Source organism: Coccinella septempunctata, chromosome 1 (genome assembly GCF_907165205.1).
Source record: "Coccinella septempunctata chromosome 1, icCocSept1.1, whole genome shotgun sequence".
NCBI classification, from domain to species: Eukaryota; Metazoa; Arthropoda; class Insecta; order Coleoptera; family Coccinellidae; genus Coccinella; species Coccinella septempunctata.
The window spans coordinates 61,663,151-61,690,293 of NC_058189.1; the positions used below are offsets into that span (position 1 = coordinate 61,663,151).

Here is a 27,143-nt window from a genome sequence, read left to right on the forward strand (position 1 = left end):
TCATGTTAAACATTAGAATTATGTAATAAAATAGTATTATTCTTGTGTGATATATAAATTTGATTAAATGGCTTTAATGTGAATGTGTTTCTGTTCTTATACATGGTTTACAGGGATCTGTTTATTTGGGTTGTAAATATTTCATCGATAAAATTATGTGAAAAAGTTTACTGTTTCGCTCTTACTACAAATAAAACAACAATCTTGCATGTCTATTGACCAGTTCTCAGTTTATATCGAGGATAGCAATTTCTTCCTAGGAATTTTCAAAACACTCTACTTGTCTGATTTATTCTAATTTATGATTTTTTTCAGGTTTCTATCCTTGTTTGATATGTGGCAGAATTTATAGTCATTATACATCTCGTAGCAGGCACATGAAATACGAATGTGGGAAATTGCCCACATTCAAGTGTTCCTACACAGATTGTTCATATCGTGCAAAAAGGAAAGGTCACCTCAAGGTCCATATGGCTAGAAGACATAACATCGTTCTACTATGAACCATATTTTTATAAGAATCAAATTGTAAATTTGTTATATTCTGTACCATATTTTTGGTATTTTGCACTCCTGCGCACAGTAAAGGAGCTCTAAACCTAAAGCTGGTTACATACATGTAACAAAACTCATGTTGCAGGTCTGTACTCACCTTCAGTGAGTGGGTGTGTAATGTACCAAGTTTCATCTACGACCGGATGGGTTGAAAATTAAAAAGAATTTATTTGAGTCCCGAAATTTTTTATATACCCTCAGCATGTACATATCTATTGTTCAGTTAATTAGTTCGATAATAAAGCTCATTTAACAATTTCTATATAAGATACAGTCGAGAGATTCCTTTGAAATTTGTTTTCAGTTTTCTCGCATTTGGAATGATTTTTCTTTTTCTTGGGTCTGTGATCGAATACGAATTCATATGACTACTTACCAGTGCAGTATTGGTTGATAACAATAACTAGCAGATTGAAATGTAAGAATCGCTAAATGTTACAAACATATTTGCATATTATTGTTATAAGAATCCCTTAATGTTCCTGAAAGTATAAATTCATAATTTATACTGATTGCTTCGATAAACCAGAAATCTGATGTTGGAAGCATTAATCTGCAACAGATTTTTTAATACCTTCACGCTTAGTCGAAAGAACTTAAAGATCTACTGTTGAAAGATATGTACAAGCCAAAGATGTACCTACTACGTATTTCTATAAAGCGGATCGTAGGTGGAAGTTATTTACAATTATAAGTTTGGTTTAAATGTTATAATTTATTGAAATACAGAGCTGTTAAGGGTGATAGTTTGGTAGTCATTTATATACCATTCGTTTCAATTCCATCGGATTATTCAAACTTGGGTTGAGGCAGAAAAATCAATTTTGATTATATTATGAGTGCCAGAAGTGACACTATAGCCCAGGACGGTCCATTAAAATTCAATGCCCCATTAAAATTTCAATCCTCCTTTATTCCTTCCGAATATGACTGTTTTAAATGTTAATGGAGCATGAAATCTTAATGGACGCTGCTGCGGACTATAGTCGTTTGAAAAAATAGCTAGAAGATATGATTTTCTCCAAATCCTCCATCATATGGAGGATCATTCGAAAAGTTGAAGTGAGAAATTAGGTATAATTTTCATTGTACCTAAGAAAAATTTGATACAAGGTTTATTTACCAATGCTTATCTCATTCTCACAATGGTTATTTATGTACCAAGAACGAAAAGCTGTCTATAATTGTCGATCCTGTAAATTGAAAGTCGAGGCGTAGCCGAGGCTAGCAAGCAGGCGCGATGTGAGAGTGAGTGTCTCTGTGTTTTGTCGTTTCTTTACTCTCTTTACTTCATTTCATAAATGAAGCAGATATCAATGTTAGAAACAGTTCGTCTGATTTTCAATCTGAGTTTAAGTTGAGCGGAGTAAAATACCATTTGGTGAAATTGGCCCTAAATCAGGAGAAGCCTAGTTTTCTTCTACTGCTTCGGTATGTCGTAGGTTTCAGAGCTTTACTACAATACTTCAATAGCCAGCAGATGATTATTTTTCTGGAATGTAATAGCCATAATTGTGTTTTGAAACTGTTGTTGTTTGATTTGCTGTCTATTCCGTGTGGTTTCAATAGGAACATTGTGGTTGTGACAAGTTGAGGTCGGTTCGTTTTTGATCATGTACATACAGGAAAGATACAAAATTGTTTTTTTTTCTTTCAGGTGGTCGAAAAAGGTTCATTTATTCGGATTATCAAATTCAAACAATGAAGAATTTTTACGAATCTCGACCTTATCTTTCAAAACTTGATGCTGCCTATCTATCGAAAACTTTAGGTGTTACTCAAGACAGACTCCGGATCTGGTTTCAAAACAGACGACGCAGAAGTAGAGAAAATGAAATTGTTTAAAATTAGACTGAAGCTGAGATTTGCTGGCCATCAATAAATTCGAATTGATATATTTAATTATTATATCGGCGTGATATACTTGAGGAATGCAACAAACAAGACGATGTTATTTTGAAGGAATTATTTTACTGAACAAAATATAAATTTATGGTTGAAATCTTGTGTGTGTCATTCTGTTTATTTTGGGATTGTTATCAGGCATAAATTCGAATTAATTAAAAGTGAAATATGAGTTGATTTATCACCTCTCGTGGACAAATTCGATTATCCCAAAAATTTCAGTAAAATTAGGCTGAAATAGAAAAAAATGGCTGGCGATCGGAAAGTTCAAATTTAGGAGTCCACAAATAACCCTGTCGTTTTTATAGGTATTAGTTATCAGGAAAAATGGACTTTTTAGCTTTGATATCAATTCGACAGTTTTTTTATGTAAATCTTCGGTTTTGAGATGTATGAAAATTGATTATGAAATTTTTTCGAGTTTCATTTCGATTACCAAATCTTTTTTCATTGAATCTCATACAATTTTGTGCCCAAAATTATATCTTATGATCTCATCTCCATCTGAAGTCAATAGTTATATACCTATCTGATTCAGTTTACGGATCCACTTACTAATTGTCCTTTTTTTCAGTTTTTCGCACAAGAAATAAGTTCACTAAAGTGCAATTAGATGTGTTGAGAAAACTTTACATAACTCAGCCTTACCCAACGAAGCAGGCAATTGCGGAAGTGTCAAGAATCATCAATGTGCCCGAAACTAGGATTAAGGTCTGGTTTCAGAATAACAGGCAAAAACAGAGATCTTGGGTAAGGGTTCGTAGTGCTGAGGGACATTTGTGAGTTGTTAGAATTTAAATGAATCATCAGATTTTAAATTTGTACACTGTACGATTTATTTTTCTATACTTAATGCAAACTGTTACTATGAATTGTTTCTTGATTTTTCAATGAAAGATTTTATGGCGTTTCCAATAAAAGCCAATTTGAAAAATGTTTTTTTCTTTATCGCCAAATATCTTTTATGATGTTGACTAATTTTATTCTTTTTTTTCTTGAGTCTTTGAACTTTCGTATCATTACATGAAATTCTAATGTAACTTGTTGTATGAATCTGTAGATTATTGAAGTCACGAAACAGTTTCCTCTTCTTTTTAGTTATTTTTTCAGTCATAGAAGCGATACGAGCCTCAAAAGTTCGATTGACCTATCGCAGATATAAAATTTAAACAGTATCGTCACATTCATCAGCAATTTTCCTTTTCTTTAATTGTTGTTTTAAATCGATTAATACCCAAATATCCTCGGATAGGTCGATTAGTATTTTAAATTGCTCTATTTTTGATGTGTGGAAATACAGTCAGTCCCAAAGTTACACAAAACTTCAGTCTGTTCTCTTGTTCTATCTCTGTAGCCAATCTTCATCAAAATTTTTTTAAGTTTTGCATTTTGTGCGACTTTTCAACAAACATTGTTTTTCACAAAACGACAAACAAATGAATATCCTTGCTAATTTTCGCTTGATACGATGCTATTATCTTCACTTAATTTTATGAGACTCTCTTGTTTGACAAACAATGATAAACAAATACCTCTTGACATACCACTTTTAAACTGCCTAAATTATTTCACCGAGTTGAAACAGATTCCTTAGGTATGGAATTAGTTAATGATTGTTAAATACCTTTTAATCGACAAGGAATGATAATTTGATGTTTGGTCATAAAAAAATGAGATTGCCATTTAAAAAAGAATAAAGACCTCTCCGAGTAATATTTACAGTTGATTAACTCCGCACTGTATTGAAAGAAACAAACATTTGTCTAAAATTTGCACCTTTTTTTTGATTAGGTGCTTCCCTTGAAATAATCTTTCAATATGGATATTTCTTTCTAAGAATCTCTATACGAAGTAACTGGACCACAATAATTGAATGGACGAGTTCAGATACACTTGCCAATCCTGTAAATACTCGACAAAACACAATAAAAACGTATTTTTTATACTCTATATATTTGTGTCTGTCGGTATCCTCAATCATTTAACAATCCTTGAAAAAGCCGCTTGCTATCAACTCAAAGTGATGATATAAAATTTATATTGTTTTTTCGAGGAAAGTTTTGACTTTATTTGATACATTTTTCTTCTTTTGTTCTTACATTTATGGTTTCGTCACATAAGTGTTCTGTGATAGTACAAAGGTTTTACATCAACTCTATGTGAAGTTTCAATATTTTTAATTATTAACCTTGACACGTTATCATTTGTTTTGTTTCCAAATCACCAAAAAAGCCCAAATTATATGAAGAAATATTCGAGTATAGAATAACAGTAGGTGGCACAAGACGTGTAATTAAGGATCCGAAAGTTGCTTGCATATGGCCGACTCCTGTTTCCGTATTGTAATATATTTATAAATGAAGTAATTAATTCATCATGTAAACTACTTACCTGTGAAATGTCCCTAACCTCATCCGCTTGTTTTTGTGTTTAGTAAATCTACCAGATGCACAACTAACCATTATGTATTTATTTAGAATATAGACATAGACAGCGAGCTCCGATAGTGCTGGTGCATTGGCATTGAACTCTAAAAGAACTGGAAGGGCCTCTTAGGTACCGAAATATGACGAAGTATGTCCAACTGAGACGGAAGATGTAGAGCAACCCATCTCTTTCTAATGGTTAGGCAACCAATCGAATAACCGCATCAGCCGTCGGACGCAGCAGTCGTCTCACTTCAACGCCCCGGGTTGTTTTTGTTTACATCGTTATAAACCAATTGACAGAGCGCAGAGAGAGATAGATTGTTCTACATCTTCCCTTTCAGTCTTCCTCAGTTTGCCTGCATCGAGATGCCATTCCAGTTCTTTTAGAGTTCAATGTGCTGGTGTTACAGGCCGCATTCGAATAACATAGAACCGAAACGACCAGGTCAGTAGTCATCGGAAATATTGGAAGTACTGTGAACTACCCCTGAGCATTCCCTATTCGGCTCTACAGTAAAATGGCAGAAAAATATGAAAGAGACTACCGAACATGTGGCCAGTTGTTGTCTTTTTCTAGAATTTTAATTCGTTCACAGTCACGTCTATGTCCATAGAAAAAAGACAAGTATTGGCCTCATCATAGCTTCCTCTCTTTCTAGAGCAGACACTTCAGTCCATTCTTTATGTCGATGGTTTGAACTTTGACAGCGTTGAAAATGAATTTTGACAGAGAACATAAACCAAACATCGAATTGATTGATATTAGGTTTATGATGAAGAATAACCATAGACATAACCTATAATTATGAAACACATGACTGATGAGTGACACAAGGAGGTCTTATCATCGATACTTCTACTATTCTTCAAGCCGCTGTTACTAGTAATAAAAATATATAAAATAATCCGATTGGGTATTGGAATTTCCAAGATCTGCTTAGTAGCAGGCTTATTTGTCGTACCTACTTAGTCGGGTGGGTCTAAGTAGCCGTGCACATAATAAAAGAGCTTCTGAACTCTTCCTCCCAAATTCAGTTTGGCCATTCGGAAATAAGTTTGTCGTATTTTGGTGAAAAAAAAAAGATTCAGGCAGCTATCTTGCCATTTACCGTGCATGTGTTTTTCATAGTCATGTTTTAAAGTTGGACATGATTGATAATCAGAAATTGACTGTTCGAATTTCAGGATCCTATGGCTGTGATAAATGTCAGTCAAGGTTTACAAGTCATGACGCATTTAAAAGGCATGTCAATCGTGAATGCGGTGTGGAGCCAGCTTTTATCTGTCATGCCAAACATTGTGGTTACCGAGGCAAAAGAAGAGAACACCTTAAAAAACACCTATTCAATAAACATAATATTATTTTTTGAAAATTGTCAATTTTGAAGGTTAGAACAAAACAAACAATAAAAAGATATTATCAATATTGGTCCGTTCTTCCGAATTATCAGAAATACTGCTGGAAAAATATAACGATTCAGGATATCCGAAAAATTCAGAGGAAGCTTATGGATAGCACATTCGGAAAAATGGGGGTTCTGGGAGAAAAATTCAAATTTTGTACCTCGGAACATTAGAACACATGCCTTATGGCTGAAGCTTAATGGTTAGAGCTCTAACTGCGATTATGCTAATTGCGGGTTCGAGGCCCGTAGAGATCTGATTTTTTTTTTTCATTTTAATTTGAAATGATTGAGGTTGAAGTATTTCGAAGACAGCTAAAGATATGAAAATTAATTGAGCTTCGATTTATGATATTGAATGTTGGCTTATGTTGGAGTCTTCTGCTTATGTCAGCGTTGTTTTCAACCAAAATTCCTTAAAAATTAGCCTAGTGTCAGTTAGATCTGTATATACAGTGACGTGGTTTAAACACTCTATTTGTGGAAATCGTATAATCTGTTTCAAGTTCAAAAATTTTAGTGTAAATTTAAGTTCGAAAATAATTTTGCAACTACATTTACATCTAGTTCAACTTACAATTTCTAGCTTTTGATGTCAGAAACATACCCTTCCAGGGAATACGGTTTATTAAAGGTAAAATATTGAGTTAACTAATACAGCGAAACCAATTGAAATCCGAGTACAATTTAATAACATGTATAAAGTATTGGTTTTAAGGATTGGTATCCGGTACAGGCTTTTCTAGATTTCTTTAGTTATTAATGAGAAAACTTTTTACAGGTAGAGATGGTGGCTTTCCTTGTCCCAATTGTCCGAAAGTCTACCAATACGCCAGTTCCAGATTCAATCACACAAAATACGAATGTGGCAAAATCCCTGCTTTTCTGTGTCCAGTGGAAGGATGCAGCTATAAAGCAAAAAGGAAAACTTGTATGAAAGGGCATCTTGAAAGAAGACATAGTCTGTCTTATCATATGAGAGACATAAAGAATGTTTCGTATGTGACTCATGATACAAACTGACTTTTTTCCAGATGTTCAATAAAATACTTATTTATGCAATATTTTGTATTATATTTTGTTACTTTGTTATAATTTAAACTTATATGTACATACCGACTGTCCCATGGTGTGTGGCCTATTAGAGGTTTACGAAGTACGGATCTTAAGTTGTTCTGAAAGTTTTAGTACTAGGGTTTACGTTTTGCAGTGTTGCGACGTTGCTGCTTATACCAAAAATACTGAAAACTTCGTTATTTTCAATGGGAGACCCTATTCATTATAATTTTTTCGCTTCTCTATCCTCTATTCCGGATAATTTCGGAGATATCACAGGCTTTACGCAAAAAATTGGCAAAAACATGGATCCGATGAAGTTGCCATAAAAAAGACATTTCATATTTTAGGAAGCTCAGATTTCGAAAATTGCTCACTCAGATGCTGAGAATGAGTTTCGTGTAGAAAAACTCGGTTTGTGATATACAGGGCGTTTTGAAATTCTTCGTCTTGTCACTCGATACAAAAACAGCAAAAACTTGCTTTTTTCGAAGTTTTTCATGTGATGATTTCGGAGAAAATCAAAATACGCATCTAACGATGTATCATGTTCCTATGGGAAAACCTCATGGTTTCGGAATTTAAGTAAGATAAAATAAGCAAGGCAGTCTAAAAACTCTCAATAAAAATTTGACTTCCGAAACAAACATCGTTATCTAACGAAATATCACATGAAGGGTAGGTAGTTATTCCCGTGTTTGTACCGAGTGACAAGACGAAGAATTTTGGAACATCCCGTATATCACATCTACACAAAACTCATTCCCAGCATCCAGTGACCTGTTTTCAAAATTTCAACTTTCGGATAAGCGGCAACGTCGCAAAATTGAAAATATTTAAGGTAGATAGTTAAGAAGCGTAAACCTACTAGGTACCCAAATTTTCAGAAGAATTTCATAATCCGTTCTCCGTATCCAATAGTGACGGTGACATCTACCATGAAATAGGTTGAATAAATGGAAAGAAAATCGTTAGTTCTTGTATTCATAATCTTGGCAACGTTGGCGATGAGGTCATACATTTATGCTTTTCTCAAGAAGTTCAACCTTTTTGGAGACTGCGTAGCAATTATTCGTGAGACACTCAGGTACAATATTGTGTTACCGGGCATAAGATTGTGGTGGTGGAAGCTGTTAGCTCACAAGTAAACGAATTTTCACTCGAGTCAGTGCAGTTTGTGTGTGACATTTTTGTGTTCCCTGAGGACTTGAAGAAAATATTGTACAAGTTCGTGAGTAAAGAACATGGTCGCAACAAGGATCTTATTTTATATATTTTGAGATTTGCTTATGTTTTTTCGCATTTTTTGCGAATTTTGTACATACTGGTTTGCAGGAAAAATTTGGGCAAGCTACAGCCACCCAAATTTTTCCCATTTTTCTTTCTCTATTTTCACATTATATTCTGAATTTTTGGATGGTGTTCGCAAAATTGAGAATTTATCTCCATGTGTGTATTATTTTCGTTATTTTTATGTGTTATATCTATGTACGAATTTCTTGTACCTTGTACCTTCTCTCATCATCTGTGAAGTCTCGCTATTCTTCATAATATTTGACACGAATGTTTTTCAGGTATGAATACAAGGAGACCTAGAGGACGTGGTGAATATCGTTGTTTATGTGGGAGAACGTATTACGAAAAAAAAAATTTGATGCGGCATTACAAACTGAAATGCTCCCGAGTGATAAACTTCTTTTGAGTATTAATTGATTGTTTGGGAGGTTGAACATGCATTTATTTATATAATTTGGGTCGATATTTGATTACGTTTTCTGGAATTGTAGAAATTTTCTCTGAAAGGATAAATTATTTTTGATTAAAATCTGGTGTTTTGATTTTCCCCATTTCCCGCATGGTTTAGGAGAAATAGAGGTAGATTGAATATTGTAGTAACAAATGTTCTATACCGATCACCTTTCTCAGCATTTTCATTCTCTAACTTTTTTTGATTTCAGAACCCGGGCCTTCGAATATGGGAGATCTAACTGAGGAAAAAAGGTACTTTTTTTCGTTATTGAACATACGCGCTAAATCTGGAATACTGAAGCCGGTTAATGGGACCAAAAAAGTTCCTGCACATACCACTAGAGAGGCTACAAAATCGCTCACTCCAAAGAAGGTCGAAAATCCCGATGCTATTACTCCATATCAATGCAAAGACTGCCCTAGAACATATAAATTGAAAAGTTCCCTGAGAAATCACGAAAAATGGGAATGTGGTAAACTTCCTCAATTCGCCTGTAGATACTGCCAATATAGAGCAAAGCAGAAAATGCATATGCGGAGACATTTGGCTAGAGTGCACCCCGGTTGTGATTTTATGAAATTGTGATATCAAAGAGTATCAACTCTTTGGTGATATAGACATCGAACAGAATTTTTCAATCTGTTGATGTCATGCCATATAATTCAAATCAAACATATTTTTATACACATTCGTTAGAATTACATAAAGAACAAAAGTTTTTTTTTTAATTCATCACATTTTTGTTTGATATATGAATCTGTTTCTTATTGATATGACTATGTTATTCTACGTTAAAGGATACGTTTTTTTGTGAATTTTATTCCTATTTTGTTTGTCTTTGTCATTCTGACCTGAATTCTTCGGAATTCAAATATGTGCCTATATGATGATTGGTGATAATTATTGTGCCAATTTCCATATTTTTGGAATAAATTTTGTATAAATAATTTTTTTTCTTTGACGAATAGCATACGTGCAACGTTTGTTTTTTATTTCTGTTATCTCTTTTTATTTCGAGCACAGCTGTTTTTTTGAGCTACATATATTAAATCACAATACTAACGGAAAAATACTGCTGTCCGCCTTATTCGATTTTCTTGTGAAATACTTCGGTTTAAATGTGTTATGCGTGAATTCCCTCGAATTTTTCTTCAGACTGGATGTATGAGTTACCCGTGTCTCAAAATTGCTCCGTTAGGAAAATTGCAAGGTGTGATACTGTTCCTGTTTTAGTGCTAATTGGTGTTTTAATCACTTTTTTATTTTTCTACTGAAATCGCGAAAATTAGAGAAAAATTGAGCTAGATTTATGGTTATCGCTGCATAATTCCAAAAAAAATTATCTCTATTCCTAATCTGTCTCATTTTTTCTCAATTTTTTTTTTCATTTGGAGATGAAGTGGCACTGCCTTTTTTTCGTGGTTTGCATGGTGATGCAGACGAAATATCATATTTAAAACAGATTACACGATTTTCTCAAAATGAGTTTTTAAAGCAAGTGAAGGTAAACTTTTTAGCTTCACCCACTATTTTACCTATGTTTTAAGTTCAATTATGGATTATCTTCAAGTATCGGCCATATAAACCCAAGAAATATTAAAAGCCCTTTCTTCTAATGGAACTGACAATTTTTGTCTTCCGAAAATGATCTTAAATAAATGGCAATAAGACCATTTTTTTTCAAATGGCATGCCCTGAACTTTTTTGTCAGGTCAATACCCTAGTATTCATTTTCATGGAAACATTTGAAAAATAAAAATTTTCCTTAAAAATGAAGATCATTCAAAAAAATTACTCATTGACGTTTTTTAAATTTTAGAAAAATTGCATTGTCTTTCGGGCAAACTGTAGAGCGATAACTTATTGAATTGCATGCAGTTAATTTTTCCTCAATGTATTATTCACAGGCATTAGAACTTTCTTAACAATTTAAGTTTTTGCCCTGTATAATTATCATATTATTTATCGTTTTATTTTTCTCAATAAATGTGGTATGATTTCATTATTGTTTCCAGGAAGGATTTAGTTAGCAATCTTTATTCCTTTAGTGTAACATTTGGTAGAATGTTTGTTCGACAAAATGTTTCCCTCTTTCACGATGTCGACGTTCATTCATATTTTTTTTCATGCAATTTTGACCAATATTCTAGAAACTTTTCCAGTCCCAGTAGAAGTATCGATTCAGCTGTCGTTGACGAAAATGTTACTGGTTTGCAATGGAAAAATAACTACCTAGAATGCGGTTGAAAATATGACCCTGAAGGGAAAGTTTGGCTCTGTCATATTTGCATTCTCTGTTCGAAGCAAACGGTTTATCCCCAACAACGAACAAAAAGCATTTACTGCCTCTACCATATTGTATTGTATTGTGTCTTGACTCTCGGTGCTTTTACAACCAGGTGCCTTTTTAATTACATTCCAGTTTTGAAATTTTGGAGGATTAGTGAACAACTTCATGGAATAGATTTATTGTGTGTATTATAAATGACATTTCCGAAAAGGTTGAGTGCCATAAAAGCTCCCAGGGATTCCAGATTATTTCAGGAAGAACAAGTTCCCCTTGATTTGAACAATAATTCCAAACACAAACATTCTTTGGGTTCAAAGATTGAAAAGATATAGACGTCTTGAAACTTATTTCCAACGTATTTTCCAATACTGTCAATTCATTTAATACGATTCAAAATGTCGTATTGGTGAATATTGTAGTTCGTGAATTTTTTCGTTTCAACTTTTTGTGGTTATGTTCATAAGAGGATAAAATACATATTTCCCATTTCTGACTGAGAACATATTTTCGATTTCAGAGTGGAGAGCCAATTGTGTCGAGTGTGAAAAATGTCAGAAAGTGTTCAAAAATGTGGCTACCTACCGAAGCCATATATATTACGATTGTGGGACTACAAGAGCTTTCTTTTGTCCTTCTTGCAACTATTCTACTAGACGAAGATACGACTTGAAAAAGCACATTCGCCATCGACACAAAATGTCAATTAATTCTTCGGAAACTGCGGAGAAAATCTAACTTTTGAAATCCCGAAAGTACTGAGGAATATCTCTGTACAATAATGTTCCTTGTTTTTTTTTTATTCATCTCCTAATCGCATCATCTCAAAGCTCTGTGAGCAGCTCCAAGTTGGAGGATTGAAAATATACCGTGTGAGTAGAAAGTAAGCATCAAAATTATCTTGGGTATCTACTGTTTTGTAGAAAAAGTCTGGAATTTTGATTTCGTTTCATGTGTGAAGTGGTAGTTAAAATTTAAAATAATAATTTTCCATCCCGAATTTTTTCTACAAAAAACTGAATACCGAAGATATATATTTTGTACATTACATTTTACTCACAAAATTTTCCTTCTCGACTGAAATTTCATTTGTGTGCGTTCTGCCTAACTTTGTCAAAACGAAATAAATAATAAATTGTAAAGCCTGATTGTTGTTTTCTTCGTACTTTTATTAATGCTGTTTACGTCTATGATATTTCGAATTCATAAAAATTAGCAAACTATTAATTAGGGTTGGCTTATGATACAGATGAAACTTATGGTACGTAAGTAAACAAAAGCATTGATTCTTGAAATCAAGAACTCACTTTTCCCATCTCCATTCAATTTTATATGTATATCTCATTCATTTTATTACTTTTATCGTTTTTACAGGAATTTTTAACACCAGAAATATCTTCCATTGAATAAAATTATATTGTTAATTACCTACATATCATTAAATGTCATATTTTGAGGGTAGAAGTCAATTTTCTCTAGAACAGTTTACACTTTTGTGGTGAAGTTGCATGTTTCTTTATTCCCTGCATAAAACTCAACTTGATTGTCTTTCTGCCAAAGGTCATCAATGAAAATACATGGTTATGTCGCGAATATCATGATTTATTAATTACAGAGTCGACGAGTGCAGTTAGATGCCAATATTGTAACAAATTCTTCAAGAATATCAGGTCATGTAGAACACATATTTATTTTTCCTGTGGAAAAACCAGCAGTCATGCTTGTGAGATGTGCTCTTATTCGACGTCTCGTAAATACGATTTGGAAAGGCATGTGAAGAGGAAACACAATGGCTGAAGATTCTCAATTAAGAATGGAGGAAAAATATTTAAATGAAATAGCTGGCAACCCTGTATAAATTGTCACTAACATTATTGTTAGCAATAGAAGTTTGTCAATACATGCTCTATCGAACTCAGAGTAATCTTTGCAATGATATGTCGCTCTTACTCACATTCCAATTGTGTGATTGGTTATGAAGAGAATATATAAAGAATATTTTTATACACATTCGTTAGAATTACATAAAGAACAAAAGTTTTTTTTTAATTCATCACATTTTTGTTTGATATATGAATCTGTTTCTTATTGATATGACTATGTCATTCTACGTTAAAGGATACGTTTTTTTGTGAATTTTATTCCTATTTTGTTTGTCTTTGTCATTCTGACCTGAATTCTTCGGAATTCAAATATGTGCCTACCTATATGATGCTTGGTGATAATTATTGTGCCAATTTCCATATTTTTGGAATAAATTTTGTATAAATAATTTTTTTTCTTTGACGAATAGCATACGTGCTACGTTTGTTTTTTATTTCTATTATCTCTTTTATTTCGAACACAGCTGTTTTTCTGAGCTATATTAAATCACAATACTATCGGAAAAATGCTGCTGTCCGCCTTATTCGATTTTCTTGGGAAATACTTCGGTTTAAATGTGTTATGTGTTATGCTTGAATTCGCTCGAATTTTTCTTCAGACTGGATGTATGAGTTACCCGTGTCTCAAAATTGCTCCGTTACGAAAATTGCAAAGTGTGATATTGTTCCTGTTGTAGTGCTAATTGATGATTTAATCACTTTTTTATTTTTCTATTGAAATCGCGAAATTAGATAAAAATTGAGCTAGATTTAGGGTTATCGCTGCATTATTCCAAAAAAATTACCTCTATTCCTAATCTGTCTCATTTTTTCTCAATTTTTTTTTATTGTCTTTCTTCCAAAGGTCATCAATGAAAATACATGGTTATGTCGCGAATATCATGATTAATTAATTACAGAGTCGACGAGTGCAGTAAGATGCCAATATATATTGTAACAAATTCTTCAAGAATATCAGGTCATGTAGAACACATATTTATTTTTCCTGTGGAAAAACCAACAGTTATGCTTGTGAGAGGTGCTCTTCTTCGACGACTCGTAAATACGATTTGGAAAGGCATGTGAAGAGGAAACACAATGGCTGAAGATTCTCAATTAAGAATGGAGGAAAAATATTTAAATAAAATAGCAGGCAACCGTGTATAAATTGTAACTAACATTATTGTTAGCAATAGATGTTTGTAAATACATGCTCGAACGAACTCAGAGTAATCTTTGCAATGATATGTCGCTCGTACTCACATTCCAATTGTGTGATTGGTTATGAAGAGAAAATATTAAGAATATTTTTAAACTTTCGAAAATTCTATGTCGGTATGTAATTGGAAAAGTTATAATGTTTTGGTACGTTGGGTTCTGTGAGGAAGCATTAAAGATGTTATTTCAGATAATTGTTTTTTAATGTTCATGCTGTGTGAGCTGAAACATTTGGATACCTGTGAGTAAACAGCAATAATTTCTTCAAATTACAGAACATAGTAGCTGTCTCCTAATTTTAGCTGGTTAATGGAAAGACAAAAAGCGCAAAAATATATAAATTTTCCCAGTTGATGCTGAAGTTTGTTACCTATACATAATAATATATATTCTCTTGAATATCAGCAATACATTTTTAGTTATCCAACAATATAGCATATGTATCAGTTATAACAGAGGTAAGTGTCACGAGGTACCATACAATTCGGCGTATGATCAAGAGCTTAGGGAACAACCTCAGTAAAAAAACCTGGTCCCTTTGATTTTAAAGCCTCCTTTAACCCCTTTAAAGTGACACTAAAGGAAGCTTTAAGCTTAAAGGGACTTCAAATTTGTTTATGAAATTGGACGTAAGCTTTTTATACTGGAAGTCTTTTTCATTGATTTAAATATTTCTTTCTCTTCGCTCAATTTCGAAAATATATCTGAAAGTAAAAGCCAGAGCCTAAAACGAGAAAGAAAAGGTAAATAATACAGCCTCCATCAAACGGATTCGCAGATTTGATGATAACAAAAGAAAAATTAATTAATCATAGGTAGGTACATAACTTGTTTTTCAACTACACCGTGAAAGATATCATCTCTGCGTCAAAAATCTTCTGTTGATTTCGGTGAAGGATCACTCCTGACGTTATATAAATATACCTTCAGTAGGTACTGTAATCAATGATATTCCAAATCAGTGGTTATTTATTAGAAAATGGGAAAAAAGAGAAAGAAATTTAGAAAAATTGTAACACTTTGTTCACAATTTGTCGAAAAAAAAATAAGGAAAGAAATATCGAAAAAAAAATGAGAATATATCGTAATCCATTGCTTCCATCTCTGAACATATTTCTTTACAAATAAACCTGTGAATTCGAACAATGAATGAGATCATTATCGATATCTAGGTAGGTAGGTATTAGTTCAATGTCTGTAGGTGATATGGGTCATGTAGCTAACACATTCAATAGAAGTGGCCACTACTCGATACTGTTGTAGTCAACCAGCTTTCATCGAATAGAGCTGTACAGTTCGTCACACACGTTTCTTAATAACCACAGGTGAACATAGAATTTTTCTTGGACTATTCCTCATGAAATTACAATTTGTTGATTTCAGAGTGGAGGACCAATGCCGCTAGATGCCAATATTGCAATAAACTCTTCAAAAATATCAGATCATTGAAGGCACATATTTATTTTTCCTGTGGCAGCACCAGTGAGTTTTCTTGTGAGTTGTGCTCTTATACAACAGCTCGTAGGTTCGACTTGAAAAAACACATGAAGAGAAAACACGACGGCTAAAGGATTCAATCGAACAGTTACCTACAAATAAATGTATTGACATTGACTATGGAGATTTGTCACATATTATTGGTGAATAAATGCATTGTTTACAACTAACTGTTTATCTATATTCCTTTCTGTATTCTATTGACCAAAACCTTAAGAGTTCAACAAAAGCAAAACATACAGGGCGAGTCTTTGACTCGTACAAATATTTTAACAGTGGAGGTCAAAAGAAACACTTTTTTCGTTTACCATTTCTTTCGAATCGGCTCGGTTTAAAAGATACAGGCTGTTGAAACTAAGTTGGATTCTAATGAATAGTTGAACGTTTACGAGAAATTTAATAAAATTAATATCTGTGAAATTCGAAAAATTGGGTACTTTGACTCTTCTTAAAAGATCCACACATGTGTAGTGTCATCATCATAGATTTAGCTAGTTATTCTGAAGGTAATTTTGTTTTTCCAGGGGTGGCACAGCTCATTATGAAAAATGGCTATATCTTTTTATCAGGATCGAATCGGAAAAAGTGGTATAGAAGAAAAGTGTTTCTTTTGACATCAAGAATCTATTGTTAAAATATTTGTACGAATCAAAAACTCACCCTGTATATTCACAGAAGTACACGAAGAAGAGCTGAATTTTTTCGTTTTTATTCATTTTATTCATTCTTACGACTTTTTACAGATGGAGGAAAATGAATGGCACATTGGGATCACTTTTTTTTTATGAAACTGAATATGCGCGATCAACTGCATTCCTCCATCTTTTGTTTTCGTATTATAGGCTAAAATTGAAATTTTGGCGATTTCTACATTGGTTATCACCTTTTTGTGCTAGCATGTTGAAATAAAAACATTATAGAGACAATTTTTTGACAGCAATCCAGTGGCGCACCGCACTATGATCCTATCCAAGAGGTTTTTTGGTGACGAATTTGTTTTTTCGTAAAATCTATAGTTAAGCAGGTTTTTCGTATCAATTTCAGAGGCAGAGATTGAAGATAATAATACAGAACAATAATAAAACAGTAGAAATTGAAGCACGAAGCGTTTTACGCAAAATTACTAACCTACACTACTTCGTATAACCTATTTACCTATAGTGTTATATCTATTTAGGTCTAATCATCTACTTCTAGCCGATGAAAAACCTGTGTGTATCTATGCACTGTTTTGAAGTAATCGACATGGAGATCGTATGAATGGAAAAACATAATTAATTATAACAAAACATTTTTCAGATGGAATAGTATGTGGAGTTTGCCTGAAGACGTTCAAAAATCAAAGTTCGTTCAGATGTCACCAATACAATGGCTGTGGGAGAGAACCAGATCACTTTTGTCGGCTCTGTGATTATTCCTCTAAGAGAAGATATAATTTGAAACAACATTATTACAGAAAGCATCAAATTGAATTCTGCGAATTCGAGAAAGAATTACAAACATAATTGGATAGGAGCCATTCAGTAAACCGCGAATCTACAGACGCATAAATAAATATTTGTTTATGAATATTGATTCCATATATCTTCGAAAAGTCTATCTCGTTATGCTTTTGAAAAAAGAATTCGTACATTGATCCGTAATGATGTATTGAAGAGTTTATGACAGAAAATTAGTTTTTAATGTGAATGATGTTGGAGCTAAAACATGTAAATATCTGTGAGTAAACAGTCAAAAATTACTGCAAATTACCAGTTATATTCAATATTCCCTAATATCATATTTGCCATCGAGCACACAAATTTGTTACAATAATAGTTGAGTCAGCATTGTCAATATATGGAAATGAAATTTTATTTCTATATAAAATTTAACAGTTTGTTGAGAAGCAAATACTCGATATTTATTCATTTATTTGACACTGTAAATTCATAGGATGACGATTAAAGAGGGTTTCTTCAATACACAAAATATCATTATGAACACAATTATATCATCCATTGACAATTAACCAATTAGACATAGGCACTTTGTGAATAACATACATGAAGTAGAATAATGTTACAGCATAACATCAATTATAATACCAAACATTCTTACAAACAACGATCTAGCATAGTTCACTAGCTTTCATCGAGTGGAGCTGTACAATTTGTTACACTTTTCCCTATAGAAAAGCATTTCCAGGTGATTATAGAATTTAGTTTTATTGGACTCTATCTCAATTAATTGTATTTTGTTGATTTCAGAGTGGAAAACCAATGCCGTTACATGCGAACGTTGCAGCAAACTCTTCAAAAATATCAGATCGTTAAAGGCACATATTTATTTTTCATGTGGAAGGACCAGTGAGTTTTCTTGTGAGTTGTGCACTTATACAACAGCTCGTAGGTTCGACTTGAAAAGACATATGAAGAGAAAACATGATCATTACCAAAATGTACACCTTTGAAATCGATATGTATTGTTGAATAAATGTATTGTCGATAACCGTTTATCTATATCCATTTGTACATTCTATTGGTTCAAACCATAAAAGATTTCAGCAACAACAAAAACGTAATCTATTCAGGAAAATTCAAAAGGTGATTCCTTGTTGAAAAATTGTGTGGGTCTTTCATATGAATTCTATATGAGATAGAGTTCCATAAAGATGACAACACAAAAATAATTTTTAATTTTTAACTTAGAAACCAGAAAACTGACAGAATTGAAATATGCAGATTGTCAATGTTCCTCTATACAGGGTGAGTCTTTGAATCGTACTCGTCCGATTCGGCCCTGATAAAAAGATATAGCCATTTTAAGGTTTCATAATCAACTGTGCCACCCCTGGAAAAACAAACATCAAATTACTCGAAAACGGCGCATGATACGAGAAAATATGAAGAATACTTTTATTTTACAAAACGTTCAAATATTCATTAGATAGGGTCCAACTTAGTTTCAAGAGTTGGGTTCTTTGAATTTTTGGTATTTTTAAGGTACGTAATGGTGACAAAGATAATACTGGAAGACGTGGGTGATATCAAGAAAGATTCATTGAACAATGAAAAACTATATTCCGAAATTCATTTCATTCGATAAAACCGTTTGTGAGGTAGAACTAAAAATAAATTTTTTATGGTTTTTCAACCTGTATTTTTTTTTTTAAACCGAGCTGATTCGGAAAAAATGTTCAATAAAAACAGTGTTTTTCTTGACATCAAGAAGCCACTGTTGAAATATCTGTACGAGTCAAAGACTCACCCCTCACCCTGTATAATTGCATGGGGTAGAAAAAAACCCCAACATTCGTTTCTCGAGAGACTTTTAACTTATTTATATAATACCATTGTAAAATAAATTTTTGATAGCTTTTCAACAAATTCTAATATCATGCTGACATTGTAGGAGAACCTCAACAAAATTTCAGTTGATGGCGTCAAATAATTATCAATGAATATTGTATATCATGAAATTCTCAACAATTTTCATCCGGAGCAATTTTTCATATGTTCAACCGTTTTCGAGATGAAGGACGATGATATCAAGGCACATGCGCCTACATGCCAAAGCTGAAGAATTGCGAATGCTGAATATTATTCTATGGTTATTCAGTTGCGAGCGATTCATAGAAACATGTGTAGTATAATCAGTATCAAAATCTGACACGTACGAGTGTGTCCATTTAAAAAAAATTTCTATATTTTTGACCCCCTGTAGACGCTCATCCTACCAAAGGAAGGACAATTCCCTTCTACCATATAATCTTCACAATCCACTAAAGGTCGTTTTCTATAAGCTAATATCGTTTCACTGACGAAGCATTCTAAAACCCACCTATAGGTAGATAATAAAAATGAATCAGATGCTCTTCTATCTTCAGTAACTGAAACGTTTATTGAAAACGGCTGTAAGTCTCCACGACATTCAAGTAAATCCACATTTAGCATAAATCAATAAAGTGAAAGTATACACTTCTCTTCACTGAATAGCACTTATTACCTGGAGAATATTTCCAACTCGTTTTCAGGTAACTACTCTTATTGAAACTCTTTTACGTACCTGAGTAACTGAAGAATGGAGGAGGCAATCCATAGAATACCAGTATTGAGAGTATTAAACTCTCAATACTCAATGAGAGTACTTAACCAAAAAGGTAGAGGTATTTGTTTCACTAATGTAAATACTAACTGTAAATGATATGAATTTGTATAGTTAGCTCTTCTTCTCGAAATAACAATTAACTATATGTGTATCAACTTGGATTTATCATACTGACTAATTTCGTTTTTAGGTCAGAGGATATTCCAATGTCACAAATGCCATAGGATATACAAACATCAGTCTTCCTTACATCGCCATGTACAATTTGAATGTGATAAACCCCCAGCGTTCATGTGTCCAATTGAGGGCTGTAATTATAAGGCCAAACAGAGGAGTAGTGTTAAGAGTCACTTTTTTGCACGACACATGCCTCATTATAAGTGTGAATTGAACGAGTAGTTAATTGAAGTGATGGAATTTTCGGTGGTGGCTTTTTCAGGATATAACGATGGGGAAAGTGATGATACTTGTCGAGGAAATACTTTGTTTTATTTCAAGATTAAAGTATGATTTTTGACAGGACGCCTTCAAGCGTGATACATGAGAGTTGTATGATAATGCCTAGTGTGCTTTTTCCCTAGCCATAGGCTATTTAGCAATTTCAGTTATACAGAGTGCTTAAACAAAAGATGCTTTTAATTATTATTCTTTTTTGATTTCTTTGCACTAATTTACTCATCCACTTTTTAATTCAGCCAGGTTGATAATCAATTTTGAAGTCTCATTAATTAATCTCTTTTTCGTATCCATTTTCAGTAGAACTAATAAAAAACAATAAAATTAAAGGAACACCGAATTTTTTGATTGAACTGGCTGTTAAAAATATACAGGCTGATTTACCGCGATGATCTATAAATAACACGTTTATGGAGAACTAAGCAACACGACAATATATAAGCAGATAATTTTTCGAATTCTGGAATTTATCCTTCAACTCTCATAGAATAGCATAGAAATGTTCTTTTTATATCATCCTTCCATACCTTTGAGGGTGTTATAGTGCAGCTAATATCGTTTTATGCTTAATGTCCTATGGGATTCAGTGCCTAACATCAGTTGTCATCAATTTCTTCCCCATAGTTTTCTCTTGTTTATAAAAATTTTTCTTTCTGTTTTCTGTAAGAATTTCGTTGTTCTCTTAGACTTTTTTTTACTTCTCCCCTTTTCCGGAAGTGAGTTGATGTTGAAGCTTTTGTTTCTACTCGATTATACTATATTATTCCATTTTCTGTTGAATTATGTATTTTACTTCAAGATAACGCAAAATCTGACAATTCCGAATGAATATATTTTCTTCCATGTTGATACCATTGAATTAAATGTCTTTTTATAAAATGTTACGTTCATCATTATAAGTATTCGTTTAAGTATTAATAATTATAGTTTTGAACACATGAGAAGTCGATAATGTTCAGGGTAACAATAAAATTCTACCTCTGAATTGTCTCTTATTCGAAAACTCCAAAAAATATTCCAAATGTTTCTGAGCCATTTACCTATGCTGAAGTTATTTTTCAGGAGGTAATTGTTCAACTTTTGTTGGTTATTTTCACCTCACAAACTGGGGTCAAACTGAAATATTCGTGGATTTCCTAGTGTTGGTGTTATTTTGGAATAAATCTTTTGCTTTGCAAATATTTTTGGTGGAATAAAAATTGTGGACAATTTTTTCAATTCTGCGTGAATCATTCTTGGGCCAAATTCCCACAAAATTATGTGAAACCCCATTTAATCTACAACAGACTCATTTCAGGACCTGGTGATTTCGTCTGTGCAAAATGCTCGAAACACTACAAGTATCAGCGAAATCTTCATAGGCATATAATGCTCGAGTGTGAGAAGGAACCACAGCTCTCATGTCAGGCGTGTGCTCGAAAATTCAAGCACAAGTCAAGCCTTAAAACACATCTCAGAAGGCATCTCAACCTCTTTGGCACGGAATTCAATTTCAATTAATCATGGGTGATATTGTCATGTTGTTCTTGCAGAAACGAATGCATATTTATGCACAAAAACGTTTCCTTCGGTTGAAAGGAAAGAAAATATTCGCGCATGCTTTCAATGGAAATGATGAACCTCGATGATTATTTTCAATCATTGCGAATGTATGGACAACAGTGATAGCACATAAAAAGGAAGTTTCAATAAGAGTGCAAGATTCAGATCAGAAAAGATATGTGTCAATGTCAATATACTTCAAGTGCGCAATATTACAGTTTATGTTTAGATAATACAAATAACCACATAATTCTATGACTATCTTTATAGTTCTATGCTAATAACCAACATACATATGTCACCTGTCAATCTGCCATTACATAATTAAAGTGTCATCGTGACAGTCAAAATGATGCCAATTCAAATCTTTTCTTATTGAAACCGCCTTTACAAATCATGAGATTACAAATTATTAGTTCATTGATAATCAGATGGAGCACATAAAACAGTTCATCTGGAGTATTTCCAAACTTTGAAATGGGTTGAATTTGATTTTGTGACAATATCATTTTGTCTACTGGTCTTGAAAAATTAAATCGGTTTGAAGTTCTCATTTATATTCAAGGAAATTCCATTTTTGAATTTTTCCTCGTTAAAATGAATATTGAGCTATCTCGTTGATTCTTGGACAGTTCCTTTCATTGGAAATGTGCCAGATAAGCTTTTTTATATGCATCTCCCTCTATAATTACTAAATAAGTATATTTATCGCCTTTCCCTACACTATCTAGTCACAGCGAGCTTAGGAAGCTCGTCTATCTTGTATCGTTCAAGTATTTTGAATAGTAGAAAGCTTGTGTGATTCACTGATGAGTAGTTCCTATTTTGTCGTTTTTTATTCGGAAACGACATATTGGAAAATTTTACCATTTTGAATTTGAATTGAAGACAAATTTTCGTGTGTATAGCTCTAGAATTTCACTGAATCTTCAATATGACGGAATAATAGGGCTAAGCTAACTGAAACTCATGTGAATTTGTCTTAAGTCGTTCGTTTTCGCTACCATTTAGTACCTTTGTAACCAAACAGTATTAAATAAATAAAATATATATTTACTCCATGTTTTCTTTTTGAAGAACCTCAAGTTTCAGAAACTACAGTTAAGTATTTCGCACTTGATACTGTATATTCATGAATCTTAACCAAATCTGTGGAGAGTGTCCCAAATTCGATGTATAGTGAAAGACTCTCAGAATAGCTAAAACAAAATCGGTGACACATTTCCTAGCTCTTTTTCAGGGAAACAAAGAATGGTGAAAACCAAAGCTTTCTACGAATCTTTGTTTTTGAGTTATTAGTAAATATTTTTCCAAATATTTTTGATCGAATAAAAATAGTGGAAAATTTTTTAAATTGGTGTCTGCGTAAATTATTCTTGGGCCAAATTTTCACAAAACTATGTGAAAACCACAGCTTTCTACGAATCTTCGTTTTTGAGTTATTAGTAAAAATTTAGATTTTGACAATTTCGAAAAGTTCTCATAACTTTTTTGTCTTTGAAGTTACAGATCCGAAACCACTTACCAGCTTCAAATTTTTTTCTGTTCTATATTTCGATTTATTAGGCAAACTTTTGTTTTTTTTTAATGCAAACATTTATTGAATTTGTTATTTTTGAATTGAAGAAAATTTTCTGTGAGTAGATTCTACGTATTAAAGCCTGCAGAAGGTTCAAGTTTCAGATCTGTAACTAAGACAAATAGGTTATGAGAACTTTAGCCATACGCTAAATAAATAAATAAATAGTTTCTGAGATTCCCTCACTGGACCGGAATTTGGGACACCCTATACAATGTTTCTCGAAATTAATCTGTCAAAATTTTGTCACAGATTCTCGAGTCAAAATTAGTAGACCCATATTTTTCATTTTTGCCAGGAGTAATTGTTCTTGATTATGAAAGTGAATATGAGCTCACAAAGCTCCAGATTTTCTTTCGGTCAAGTGATTTTGTGTTCTTCTCTTTACTCCACATTTTTTACAGATAGATTCTCCTGTACATCATGCAATAAAACTTACAAGCACAAAAGGAATCTCTCGAGACATCAGAAACTGGAATGTCAGCAAAATCCGAAAATATCATGCCAGCTTTGCCCCAGGAAGTTTTTTCATAAATTCAATTTAAAGATGCACGAGATGAGTGCCCACAAACTAATGAGGAACTAGGAATTTCAATTTGGCAGTTGAGGGGGCTCATTGAGATGAGTTATGTGTTCGGTCTAAAATTTTTTGTTGCAGATGCACGCTTCACATGCCCTGAATGCCGAAAGTCCTACAAGTTATATAGAAGCCTGAGTCGTCATTTGAAGTTTGAGTGCAGGCAATGAAAAATCGCAGTTCGGTTGTGATTTGTGCCCCAAGAAATTTAAACGAAAGCATCAATTGAAAAACATAAAGCGGCATCGAATTACTATAATGCTATACACTTGATTGAATAGTTTTTTCAGTATTGATTTTTGTGCCTCCTGGATTTGAGAATCATTTATTTCGTATGATCTATTTTATGATTTGCAGGAATGTTCACGAGAGTAACAATTTTTTTATATTTTTTTTTCTGTCTCTAGTGTTACAGAGATTCAATAAATCTTATTTATACAATACATATTTTCTTTAGCAAGTCATCAAAAGCGAATCAACAATTCGAAGATTCATATGGATGGAAAAATGTGAAATGATAGTGTTTTAGAAAAAATCGTGCATTAAGACTAATCAAAAACATCGGTTTATAAAATAACATAAGAAGAGAAAATGCCTTTGTGTGGAGTGATAACGGTTCTTTTCAATACATTTTATTCTTGTGAAATTCTTGATGATGGAAAATTAATTGTCTAATTTTTGTAGAATATATCGACAGGCAGGAAATAGCCCAATAAATTTTGCAATGTTTCCATTCTCGATGCAACTCTCAACTTGTTTTCTCAATATCCAATGTTAGCAGAACGTTTTTTTTTGTTGAAATATAATTTGTTTATTCTTTTACTGGCATCATATACAGTTTCTATATTTCTGTGAGGATTCTGTAATCATATTTTGTAGATATTATTTGTTTTGATTTTTGTTTTCAAAGATTCAGTATTGAACGAAAGCTTGTTTTTGTGTTTCTTAGTGATTGCTTTTTTTCGATTTCAATTTTGTGAATGGAAGAATGCTTGATGACTTTTTGTGAAAAAGCACTATAAATGTTCATGTCGAGGAATTACAGTGCGTTTTATGTACATTACCTAATTTGCGATATTGAATATATATTTTTCTTTTGTAGGATCATCGACATCTTATACTTGTCATCAATGTAATAAGCAATACAAATACAAGAATAACTTATGGAGGCATATACGACATGAATGCAACCAAGAACCCAAATTCTGTTGTGAGATCTGTCCAAAGAGGTTTAAACAGAAGGGACATTTGAAATCGCATTATCTAGTCCACATGAGCGTTGACGATAAACGCATGTTTTTGAAATAGTGCTTTTCTATGTTTGTAAATTTGTAGATTGTTCAAATATAGTGTGTGATGTGTGGACCACTTTTTCTTGATCTACACCTATCAAAAAACTGTTTACCTTTGAATATTTTTCTAATTATGGACCAGGAAGTACTGTCCTCAAAAGTTTTCCATGTTTGGAAATAGCGCTTGCATGAAAATTGATTTTGTGCCTCGTGAATTATATCTCTGACGCAAAAAAAATTCTGTTAAATCATCATATATGATTACGTTGCGAACAAGAAACTTAGTATCACCTGAAGAAGCTTCTGTGAAAGCTAAACATGTTTAGTGGTAATACTCATAGTGGTACTTGTTTTAGTTTAGTTTTTCAAATTTATTGACGCATTTAGAATTTTTCTTTTATTTCTTCTTTGGTCGTGCTCATTAAATTTTTTACTTTTCAGAGAAAAATTTCCGATGTGAACGATGTGGGAACTACTACAAATATCTTAACAATCTGAGGCGCCATTTACGATATGAGTGTCAGATTGAACCAATGTTTCAGTGCAAATATTGTCAGAGAAGATTCAAACAAAAAGTCAACATGCATAGTCACCTCAAAAAATGTGTACTCAGTTACTCCGTTATACATTCTCAGTAATAGTGTTCCGTTTGTTTTTTTGCGACTACTGTTTAACGTTTTATTAACTAAAGATTATATTTTTTTGCTTTGAAATTATCTTTATGTTTATTTATTTGGACTACCTACCTGTGCACTCTGATACTGCAGCCGATGATTGCATTAATATTCGTATTCAGTTAGATAAATGAAAAATTTTGCAGAACTGAAAAAAACTTTATGTATTGTTTGTGTGGGAAAATGTTTCAAGTTTTATCGAGAGTATTCTCAAATTTTAATTTTTCGATTTGAATTACTTAATTTTCTTTATTTTTAGGAGACAAATATGTCTGCTCCAAATGCAACCGAGCCTATAAGTATAAGAATAATAGGAATCGTCACATGAAATATGAATGTAACAAAGTTGGGACTAATGTTTGTCCATTGTGCCAGAAGGTTTTCAAGTACAAACATAACATGGAAGCTCACATATTCTCGGTGCACAGCAATTCGAAGAACGCCCTAATCTCAAATAACGCCAAAAAAAAGAAACCGGAATAGAATAGCCTTCGTTAAACGTGAAACAATAGTTATTTATGTGAAGAGTGAAGAAGAAGGAAGAAATTCGATTGTTTTTTCGTGCTGCAATGGCCAAAGTTTGAAAAATAATTAATTTACATATTGTAGTTATATTTTTTTCACAAGTGTGAAAAAAAATAACGGAAATTAATCTGTAGTAACTGACGAATTCATGCTATTTGCAATTATTAATCATTTTCTCATTCAGTAACTGCATTTTATATGAATAAACACATGAAGAATAAGGTGTAATTTCTTCACCACTTAGTTGAGTAATTAAGACGAGTTTATACCACGAGACTTTCTCGCTATCCGTATAAGACGTAAGGGGGGGAAAGACTACCAAAATGTGGGGTGTTGCCAGAACACTCGAACGATCAGTAGAAGTTACTAATATTTCAATAGTTTCCACTTTCGTCGAAAAGATGGCAGCACTTGGAGAATTTCTTGTTTCAATATCAGCAGGTTTCG

At 32.9% G+C, this 27,143-nt stretch overlaps 3 protein-coding genes across 9 annotated transcripts in view; 2 read left to right on the forward strand and 1 right to left on the reverse strand.

The window, feature by feature from the left end:
* The window catches only part of LOC123309063 (protein tramtrack, alpha isoform), a 592,303-nt gene that overhangs the window by 178,277 nt on the left and 386,883 nt on the right, over window positions 1-27,143 (reverse strand). The window lies entirely within an intron of this gene.
* LOC123309087 (longitudinals lacking protein, isoforms A/B/D/L) overlaps window positions 1-27,143 on the forward strand; it is a 286,345-nt gene that overhangs the window by 121,694 nt on the left and 137,508 nt on the right. The window lies entirely within an intron of this gene.
* LOC123309178 (longitudinals lacking protein, isoforms A/B/D/L) lies at window positions 19,824-21,492 on the forward strand. The gene is made up of 2 exons (XM_044892154.1): window positions 19,824-20,103; window positions 20,242-21,492. The coding sequence occupies exons 1-2, from the start codon at window positions 20,025-20,027 to the stop codon at window positions 20,448-20,450; spliced, it is 288 nt and encodes a 95-aa protein (XP_044748089.1). The 5' UTR covers window positions 19,824-20,024; the 3' UTR covers window positions 20,451-21,492.

What these genes read in the sequence shown, in the direction of transcription:
- LOC123309178 (XM_044892154.1), top strand. Translation starts at nt 20,025, where the DNA reads ATGGAGGAGGCAATCCATAGAATACCAGTATTGAGAGTATTAAACTCT. An exon ending in GAGAGTACTTAACCAAAAAG is followed by an intron (nt 20,104 to 20,241) that starts GTAGAGGTATTT and finishes TTTCGTTTTTAG; the next exon opens with GTCAGAGGATATTCCAATGT.